This window comes from Glycine max, chromosome 14 (assembly GCF_000004515.6).
Source record: "Glycine max cultivar Williams 82 chromosome 14, Glycine_max_v4.0, whole genome shotgun sequence".
Taxonomy (NCBI): domain Eukaryota; kingdom Viridiplantae; phylum Streptophyta; class Magnoliopsida; order Fabales; family Fabaceae; genus Glycine; species Glycine max.
This window is the reverse complement of record NC_038250.2, coordinates 2,089,675-2,100,702: the sequence shown is the minus strand read 5'-3', so window position 1 is coordinate 2,100,702 and position 11,028 is coordinate 2,089,675. Positions and strand designations below refer to the sequence as shown.

The 11,028-nt window shown below is 29.9% G+C and overlaps 1 protein-coding gene across 1 annotated transcript; it reads right to left on the bottom strand.

Moving 5' to 3' along the window:
- Positions 1-218: 218 nt before the first annotated feature.
- Positions 219-3,041, bottom strand: LOC100806016 (WRKY transcription factor 71). Its single transcript, XM_003545098.5, has 3 exons — positions 2,215-3,041; positions 1,599-1,739; positions 219-1,118 (listed from the first exon to the last, which is right to left on the bottom strand). The coding sequence occupies exons 1-3, from the start codon at positions 2,694-2,696 to the stop codon at positions 734-736; spliced, it is 1,008 nt and encodes a 335-aa protein (XP_003545146.1). The 5' UTR covers positions 2,697-3,041; the 3' UTR covers positions 219-733.
- Positions 3,042-11,028: the final 7,987 nt, after the last annotated feature.

Below are 11,028 nucleotides of genomic sequence, written 5' to 3'. Positions count from 1 at the left end.
AAGAAACCTTCACTAAGTAGTCCTATCAATATATATACCTTTCACTGAAAAAGATCAATCATTAATGGTACGTTAATCGTCTTGTCAAAACTATCTTTCTCCACTACATATCCGCAACTTGTAAAGTACTGAGATGCAAAACACACCGCCCATCTCTGACATTTTTGACAAAATTTACCAAACTATATTTAAGAATATTAATCAAGATCAATGTCATCTGCAGTAATTCTAAATACTCATTTAATGCTCTTAGATCCCCGGCCACAACCATAGACCTGTCTTTCATTTCCATACAAATCTAGGTACATATATATATGACTTAAAGAGAGAAGGAGGTAATTAACCAAGTAAGGGGAAGCTACTGCTTAATTACTACACATACTTATATATAGACAGTGTGAAAATACACTGCAAGCTCCACCATATGCTAATAGAAATGGGTTAAGTGCATGTTTCATTCTGTTTATCTTGAAAAAATAACTATTTTTTTTAAATCCTAGAAATGTATACTACTAAAAATTAATAAATCAGTGATCAAATTTAGTGATAGAAAATTACTTTTCCTTCACCAGTTAATTTCGGGATCACTAAATTTTAGTAACGGAATTTTTTTTTAAACATATATAGATCATTCCGTTACTAATTTTAATTTTTCTAGTAGTAACATAAAATATAAAACCATTATTTTTCCTAGATAAAATAAATCAAAACATGCACTAGGTTTTTAGTAAGTTCATGGCACTTGTTTGCCAGGGAATGATGGTAGTAGGTCTTGCAACAAACCATAGTCACGAGAGAGTTGGAACTGCTGCTGCTGTTGAGGCTGGGGATGGAGATTATGGGAAAGGTTTTGGTTAAACATTGGATTTTGGTGATCATTTTGGCTATAACTTGGAAGCAACTGAGCAAGAAAATCTTGGGGTAAGCTTGACGCCATATAAGAGGAACCAAAAAAGGAAGGTGATGACAACATGCTTGCAGCACTGCCCCTTAGTGTTGCTGGACAGTGATGGTTGTGTTGCCCTTCATATGTTGTGATCACGATTGTTGGGTCCTGGAATGATCTCTCCACCCTTTTCTTTACACCGCACTTCTGACTCGTGCATCTATAATAGCTCCTGAATTATATATAAAGAATCAATGTTACATTCATACGTGAAATGTGCAATTAATTGATGAGAAGTATATAATTTCTTGATGAACTAATAATTTCTTGGTATTGTTGAATATATATACGTAAGTGTAATATTATGGCCATATTTACTATATATATGGTATGTCTCCAATTTCATCATTAGATAGTTGATAACAAAAACAAGCCTCAATAAGTACTTAGAAATAAGCTGTTACACAACCTCAGTATGACAAGAATATGAATCATTACATCGATATGGCAACAAATAAATACACAAATAAATAGAAGACTTTGTGTGTCAATATGTGATGATTTTGGCACACCCCAATATTCCACAGCCCTTCTTAATCATTTTTTTCGGCTGATACAAATACAAGAGCCCTCATCATTTTTGCCTTAAAAGGTTAATATTAATGTACAAGTAACTAGATTAGAAATTTAGAAATTGGAAAAAATAATTAACCTTGGGTATGGACTATTCTTGACCGCTTTCTGTCCATATTTTCTCCATCTGTATCCATCTTCAAGGTGATCGATCTCACTTTTAGTCAAGAAGGAAAAGCGAGGCTCTCTTGGCTTTTTCTCTTTCTTTTTGGGTTTGTTCCTGAAACGCTCCAAAACATCAGTCAAATTCTCCGCAAGATGGCAGATAATACTCACCAAACCGATAACAATTATTTTAGGGTTAAGTGCCTATCATTGTTCCACACTCCACCATTTTAGTCATACACACAAAAACCTACACACAACTGGATATAGTATAAGAGAGTAGAGACAAGATTGACCAAATTCATTCATAAGAGACACTGAAAGTCATAAACAACTGAAAAGACACGAAATGATATATGGGCATACTATAATTGCATTAGTAAATACTACTAAATAGTAATTCAAAATTCAACATACCCTCTAGAAAATAACAGTTAATAATTAATAAGATAATCATGTCCTATTCATGAATTGTTAAAGGAAGAAAGAGAAAGTCTATGAGGAAATTAAAATCTTCTTACCCTCCATTGATCTATAAGAAATCACAAAGAAAGAGGGGGGAAAGAAGAAGAATTTTAATTTAAACCTACTCTTTCTTAGACTTTTCATCTCCTTCTTCACACCCTTTTGGCTGCTTATCTTTCTGGCTCTTGGTTGAGTCTTCTTCTATGATTGCTTCAGCTTCATTGGATGATGAAGACACAGATGAATTAGGTGTTGATTGTTGGTTCCCACTGACCCCCACAGAGTCTCCTCCTGCACTAGGCTTCTTGGGGTTTTCAACAATATTGGAGGAGATCACTTCAGAAGATGAACAAGACATGTCAAAGGCTCTTGAGAGGGTGTTGTAATCCATGGAACCATGTAAGCAGTCAGTGAAAGTGGTGTGATGATGAGAAGAAGGGTTATTATGATCATCAAACCCTTGAAAGTTTAATTGTGAGCCAATTGGTGCTGAGTTGTTGTTGTTGTCCCTAAAGAATGGAAAGCTTGATGATGAGTGGTTGAGTTGCTGATCATGGTGGTGGTTGTAATGAAAGGGATCATAAAAACGGTCCTTCTCATTCTCCATGGAAGAGAGAAACTGAAGAGATGGGAGAATTGGAGAAGGAGAAGGTTGGAGGAGGAAGGGCCAGATCAAAAAATAAAGGTAGATTTGAGAATGATATTTCAGCTAAGACTTAAATTCGATGTGGTTGCTTGTTATGGGAAAGTGAGCTTTTGGTTTAGAACTTTGTTTTTCTTCTTGCTTTTATTCCCTTCTACTTTTGCACCTCACTTTAGTGTTTGGAGCTAATTGGGGAGTGTTTCTCTATCTTAATCTTTCTAAAGTCAGTGTGTGGTTCATTTTTTTTCTAAAGCAAATCAATTTTTCTTCTTTCAAAATAAATAAAGGAACAATTGTTTATATATACCTGCTTGTGCATGTGGCGTGATATCTTGATTTAATAGTGATACACCGTATATTCTCAAACAACATCTAATCATATTTTACGTATATCACTTGTTTAACACACTTTAATTTGTGTTGTATTTTTTTTTTTGTCTTATGAGAACGTTAAAGTTGTCGTCGCATGACTTTAAGGTCAGGAGTTCAAATCTTAAAAATAGTAAGTCGCTTTATTTTTTTTTTTCTGTTCATATATTATGCAATTTGACATATTTTAAAGGGTGTAAAAAAAGTATATAAAATAATTAACATGAGGCAAATATTTTAATCCTCAAAATGCAATTGATTCGAGAATTATTAGTCAGTTGGTTGAAAGATTTATTACCTATATAGTTGATAGCGACTTGTCAATTAATTAAAGCACTCCTTTATTAATTTATTTGATCGTTTTGAATCTAATCAAAAGAGAAAGAAAAATAACAAGTTGAATAATGCTTGCATGCTAAGATGTTTCTCTTTTTATATAATAAAAGATAATTGATGTTAAGAAGGCAACAATGCTATGTATTTTTTAATATAGAGGGTTTTTGGCTTGCTTTGTAATGTTTAAGAAGAAAAATTAATAAAAACCTCAACCTCAAATTTACATTCTATGTTCATTTGAGCTCCACGTATACGGTTTGGTTTGGTAGGATCTTATATGATAGCGTGATTGATTATCCGGGGTCCTTGCATTAGTATGTTGACAAGGCACAATACCTTCTAGCTAGTAAACAAATGAATATAAAATAATTTGTATAAATACAAATAATTAATATGTATTATTAAATAAACAAATGAATATAAATAATTTGTACTCATATACATTATCATTACTATCATTGTTGGAGATATTTTTTGATAGAGAAGGAAGTGTCATTGGGGGGTCACGTTGTTAACAAGGGAGTGGTGTTAGTCAAGAATTCCGACTATACACAGTTTGTTTTTGGAGGATTATTCTTACACGTGTCATGCGATTGGGCACCGGCATTTGACCGGAGAGTGACACGTACGAGAGATTCGTTCGCTGCTATTGTTGATTGTTCGGCTCCAACGTAAATTCTTCGGTATAACAATAGTTCTATGTTATATATTAATTAAATACATGAATCCATTTAGATACAGTAAAATTAAAATCATAGTAAAAAATAAAATAAAAAGCATAATGCATAAATAGTAGCATAAATTTAATAATGCGGATTTTATTCTTTCTATAACAACATACAGGGCAAAAAAAAAAACTTATGCTGTTCCTCATCACGCCTATGTCTATGACTATGGCTATATATGTGTTGCTGAGTGGGTTTTCACGTCACATTCCTTTTTTCCCTTTCTTGCTGCCCGAAGTTTGTGGCACGCATCTGGTTCCCTTTCCCTCCCTTATGCCTGATCATATGCTCATATGCTCACACTATCATATTCACATCAAATCAAAAGAGGAAAATAAGATGATCAAAATGTGATGTATATGTATATATCCAACGCCAACCCCATTCCCCCACTCGATCTTCTGTATTTATAAACTTCTCATTTGTCTCGTATAGTTGCATACACTGTTTTTAATTAACTATAAGCAAGAGAATAAGTCTAAGCAGATCCAAACAAACTTATGTTTATGTATGTGCAATAGGACTTCATACGTGAAGCATATCAATGTGTGTGTAAGCATTAAGGTTGTTTATGTATGAACTTTTAGACTTTAGCTCCAAATATAAAGTTTCCTGTCCTCTTTTAATTAATTAGATGTACAAGTCAAAAAATTCAATCTAAAGAATAGAGGTAAAGAGTAGATCAATCCGCTAATGAATTATTAATTAACTTCAGGCGTCTCATACATAAGACGAATCAAAGTCTACCATTTGTCGAAATAATTAGTCCCTTACTATGTTATTTAGGTCATCTTTATATTTAATTAGTTATTCATTCACACTCTTCCATAACTCAATTATCACTTAGATAATAATATATTGCCCCTTCAAGTGTCTCCTAACCCGAATTTATGATGGGAAAGAAATCTAGCATCGAATGATTTCTAGGATATATGATAAAAAGTAGAAAACGCCTTTAATTTAATTTTAGTCTGAGATCTTTTGTACATCGCTACCTTTTTTTTTTATTTCCTTTTTCTTTTTCAATTCACATCAGAAATTAAAGATTTTTTCCACATGTCAGTGTAGACTAGGAGACTCTAAAATAGCAATTTTTTAGATAAAAATATATTTTTACAATCTGTCGCCATATATCGGTGCAATTCTTATTTTGTCTTGTCTTTATAAAGGAGGCAGCGTATCTACTGTATGATGTCAAAAGAACTCACTATTTCTTTATTTGCTTAAGTTTTTTAAGAAAATATATAAATAATTTAATTTATATCTATTGTTAGCGTTAATTTAACCACCACACCATTCTTTTAATTAATATATGTGGTGATTGGGTAAATTCCTATTGTGTAAAAAATACTTTACAATACATATAAACAAAAAATAATAATTATTTAATTAGATTTTGATTATGATATAATATATGAATATAAGTTAGTTAATCTGATTAAAATACAATAGACTAATTTAAAAGCGAATATTTTTAGAAAACAAGAATTCATAACTTTATTTGAAGATTACCATATACAATACTTACTACTTAAACCGTTAACAAGTGACAGTGTAGCAAAATATAATCGGGAAAAAAAAATAGCATAACAAAGTTTTAGCTTCTTACAGGTAAAGAAGTCAAATTCAATCGTTGAATATATAATTAAACTTTCTGGCATTCATCCCTTCATGTATAGTACGCTGAAAACAAAAACCTCGATTGAATCCTGGGATGTTCACTAATGAACAGACCCTCAACTTAAAGCTAAAGCTGTTTGTTACAAATTTACAATAATATTTAATAGCAAATTAAACATGAGAGTTGAGACCTCTTTTTAATCCCTTTTGGAGACAAACTGGTGAATGATCCCTTAAAAATAACAGATAGGGTTGCTGAATAATATATATGTCTGCTCCTTCTCAAAGTAAGACCTCCCATTCCCAATTCCCATATATATCTGAGAAGAAAAGTTGGTAAACCAAAGACTTTTTCTTCTGTTTGGTGGGTGCAAATGCAAACACAACAATCAGAGCACCGCCCATTCAACAATCATAGCACATCCTAATGTCCCCACCAAACCAAGCTGAAAGAAACGTCGATAAAAGGAGGATCAATATCTTTTTATTGTTGTTTTCATTTTTAAGTAATTAGGATTCATGTATTTATTGATTAATTTTATAGTATGTTATATTAAAACGTGTCACGCCTCATATAAGTTTTATAATTTGGCTAATCTACGTATTAGAGTCGTATTAATTATATGGGTAACCCTGTTTTTGCTATCCGTGTTTCTTAATCCAAACATAAGGTTTATGACAGAAATGAAAAAAACATAGTTCATGATGTTATACTTTATTTTAGTGGTGTCCAATATAATTCTTTTAAAATATTTAAAGCATAAAATGGTTAGCGAGTTTTTTGTTTACGTGATAGCATATAAGTAGAGTATGATATGGTAATTTATATCATTAGGGGCAATTTTATCAATAATCAATAAATATAAATTTGACAAACAAATATATTTTTACTAGTCAAGTATAAAGTAATTTTTGGTACAAAGTCGAATATAAAGTATTCATATATATTAGAAATAAAGAGAAAAGAAAACTAAAATATAGAGGTTGTAGCATCATTGCATTGCCTTTCCCTTGTCTTTGAGTCCGCCTAACCACGGACCACAGGATTTTATTACAAGCTGGAATTTTTAGTTTAACTACCTGAGTTAATTAAGCTCAAATAATAATATTACGTTAGATTTTATTAAATATACAGTTTTAAATTATCAATAAATTATATCTGTTCACATATGTTAAAAAAATTAAAATTTTAATTAAAGTGAATTTTTGGTATTATGATTATATGATATTTCTTTATTTATGGATTATTTAAATAATCTTACATTATAACAAAGTTAATTTTCTTTAATATATATAGATATATATGTTGTGTTGACCAAAAAAATCTAAAGAAATGGATGGCAAGCAAGATTTCCTGGGTTCATCATTATATCCTTCTTTCTCTGACAACTGAAAACTCTTTACGAGGAGCATGAAATTGTTGACATATCTGAGTGCTTTTGTGTTGGATTAGACTTGGTTGGTAACTTCAATCCGACTTGCTGGCGTTCATCCCGTACAACGTTAATTTTAATGCTAAAAGCAAAAAAATTTAGATCGAGGATGTGATTCTCTTCTCTCTATCTAGATTGTTTTTGTTTTTTTTTTTAATGATCTCTATCTAGATTTAAAATCTAAGTTTTCGATGAAAATTGCAAAAATTTCTTGTCAACAATAAGGTATGAGGTATTTTTTTAAAAAGTTATTTATCGTAATCAGGAATATGATGGAGACGAACAAAAACTTTAAAATGAGTTAATAACAAATGAGACTCATCACCAAAATTTATTTAATTTAGAAATAACATTGATGAAACCCCTTTTAAAAGAAAAAAAAAATGTTTTCAGAAACGAAGTTTGGATTTAGGAGCCAAATACATAAGGAAAGTGATAATATCCTATGATGTACGTTTTAAAAGAATAGTTACTCTTAACCAAATGCGTAAAATAATTATGATTTTATTTTACTTCTTTGTTTTTGTTTGTAAAAAGAATAAGGAAGAAAGTTTATCTATTTATTTAAGAAAATGGATGTATATTTCTAGTTTAGAATCTCATGATTTTTATTTCTTTAAAAATGAATATTTTGTTTTGAAAATAAAAGGGTTAAACTTTGAAAAATTTTGAGCTCGACAAAGGGAAATATCACTCTTACGTAAATAATTAAAAACTTATATAGTTACCTAGTTTTTTTCTTCTTTTTTTTTAAATTGTGGTTTGATTATTATTTTTTATTTGATTATTCTAAAAACATAAAATGTTATTTCATATTGAATTAGGGTACGTTAAAAAAAAGTTAGAGTAGATTAAAAAGCTTAAACGCTAAAAGTTAAAAAATATATAAAAATAAAACATAATAAGTAACAAATATAAATTAGATTAAATTCTCAAAATCAAAATTTGAAATCCCACCAAAATTAATCAGATCGACAAATTTTCGATCTAATTCTAATCAATGATCCAAATCGATCAATTTTTTTGTTGGACTGGTTTGGATTCATCAAGTTATCCAGTTGATCTAGATTTGTGATCACCTCCATTTCTAAATACAAGGTTTTTTAAGTGAAATACTAAGTTATTAATTATATTTAAAGCTTGAACTTTATCTCATTGTGTATTCCTTGATGACAACAACCTTTTTTCTTTCTTTTTCCAATTCCATCTTTTTGCTTAAGAGCTAGTCATTGAATTAGGGATCTACATATGTTGTTATGAAGTTAGGCACCCATATATCCACAAGGATATTGATAATTGTTATACATACCTAATTTGTATACTTGAATTACATAGCAATCATTTAATTTTTTTTCTCTTTTAATGCTCCTTTTGACTTAAAAAGATGAAAATTTAGCTTCTTTTGAGTTTTTATCCCAAGAATGCTAAAGTTAGTAAATTTATAAATTTTTCTCTATTTTTTGTAAAGTTTTGATACACCAATAAAGGACTAGAAGATGTTGAAGAATTGAAACAACATGTTCAACGTGCCATTGCACGCTCAGTGAGAGAAGCCAAGCTAGAAGCTGCTTGTATCATGTATGGGCGCTAAGCACGCGACTGGAGGCTTGACGCATGATTACTTAAGCCAATTGTACTTTACATGTGCGCTAAGCGCTCATATGTAGGCTTAGGGCACAGTGATTTTAGAAAAGCATAATTGTGTAGCATTTTTAAGAATATAAAGAGGATATATTGTATCTTTTGGAAGAAGTTGGCAACAAGAGCACGAAAAAGAAGCAAAATATTCACTTGAGAACTCTTCTTCTTCCATTTTCTTTGTTTCATCTCTTGTTGTTGTGTCTCTCATGACTATAAGAGACTAAATTACTCATGGTTGGAGGCTTGGATACTAAACACTCTTTGATGTAATGATCTTTACTATCCATTTAATGCTATTTTAATATTATTGCTTCCTTTTTAAGTTTATTGTCGTGTTTATGGTTTGATAGCTCATTCACATGTATGCTATAGGATTTTAATCATTGGGAAATTTTTTTTACCCTAAGAACTTGAAGGAGCTTCTAGGTAATCTATGTCTAATGATAGAGTGGTGCTATTTAGTCTTATTTGTGCATCTTTAGTTTTAAAGCAAATTACTTGATTTAACTCTTCAAGGATTAGGAGTAAAATTAAGTGATTTAGGCTTTCACATGAGGAATCATGGTTAAAGTAGTTTAGTTGATATAGTTGTAATAACTTTAAATAGTAAAAAATCTTTAACATTGCATCAAGAGTAATTTTGATAAGTCAAACACCCAATATTTCCACAAAAATCAGCACCAAATACCATTTTCCACCTCTAAGTGTTTGTTTTTTTCTGTCTCTTGCATGTTGTTCTACTTTTCTATCCTATGTTATGATTGAACTTTGCATTATCACTATGAAAGATATCTAGTTTTAGTCATTTATTTATTTAAAATTTGATATATGCAAACTATGAGTACAATCAAAGTTCTTGTGAATTCGACATTTGATATTACCGTTTAAATATTATTTCGACAAATTGGTACATTTACCAAGGAGTTACAAATATTTACTTCTATACTACATTTCATTGTATAAGGACTTTCATTTGTTGTGGATTGAGGGGTGGTGCCATATGTCCCAAGGACATGATAAAATTGTTCTATCCACCTTCTAATAGTTCACACCAATGTTCCTTGCACGTTTAAGGGAAAGTATTCACTCGAATTACAACCTCATAACATTATGTTGGTCTTCCTTGTGTTTGTGGTGTTTTGAATGTCACTTATAATGATTCTAACACTAAGTTAATATGGGTTAGAATCAAGGGATGAAAGATAAGGTGATAACTTACCTTGCATAGGGTGATCTAAGGTATTTGTAGTACTTTTAAGTTAACATTAATGATAAAATTGGTTAAGCATTGATAATGACAATGATTGAAAGATTCTTCCAGAGACATTCATAGTTAGTTATGCAACTATTGGTGTAGGGTTGTTACCCTACATGTGCAAGTTCTTATAACATGTAATTGAGCTCTTTTGATAAATGATTTCACCTAATGTGTCATTTTAAACATGGACTAGGAGTTCAAAATATGAATAAATGAAGAAAATAAAACTTTATAATAATTGATGAGGAATGATACTTGTATAACAATTTGTACAACAAATCTTACTGTTAAAAGAGAGAAAACGAGAAAAGTGAAAGAAGAGATAAAATTTTAAAATATAATAAATGATATAATAAAAAGAGATAAACACATAAAATAATATAATATAAATTATTATAAGAATTATTGTACATATATCTATCTCATAATTAATTATATAATTATTAACTTTCTTATCATAGATGATTATAAAAATATATTATTCATAAAAACAATTAGATAGTAACCACATTTTATGAAAATTTTCATGAATCCTATTTTTAATAATTTAAATCTTAAAAAGGAGATTTAGTCCAAAGTAAAAGATTCTTCATATAATCGTTACCCAAGGGAAGTGCTTAAGAAATATATATAAAAAAATTAATTAAAAATCACATTAAAAGTGTATTTATAACATTTAATGTTATATTTTTTATTTCATTTTTTACAGGACAATGATTAATAAAATCACGATAAGAAGAAAAAAAAAAGATAAAAAAGAAGTATAAGTTTTGTTTAAAATATTATTGAGATATTCTTATTATGATTTTCATTACACTCAATTACTTTTTTAATAAAAACCTGTGTTATTCATTTAATTCGTTAATAGTCCCGACCCTAACAATAATAACAGAAGTGATGAGGTTTATTAACCT

What these genes read in the sequence shown, in the direction of transcription:
- LOC100806016 (XM_003545098.5), bottom strand. Translation starts at nt 2,696, where the DNA reads ATGGAGAATGAGAAGGACCGTTTTTATGATCCCTTTCATTACAACCAC. An exon ending in GATGAAAAGTCTAAGAAAGA is followed by an intron (nt 1,740 to 2,214) that starts GTAGGTTTAAAT and finishes GGAGCGTTTCAG; the next exon opens with GAACAAACCCAAAAAGAAAG. An exon ending in AAGAATAGTCCATACCCAAG is followed by an intron (nt 1,119 to 1,598) that starts GTTAATTATTTT and finishes TATATAATTCAG; the next exon opens with GAGCTATTATAGATGCACGA.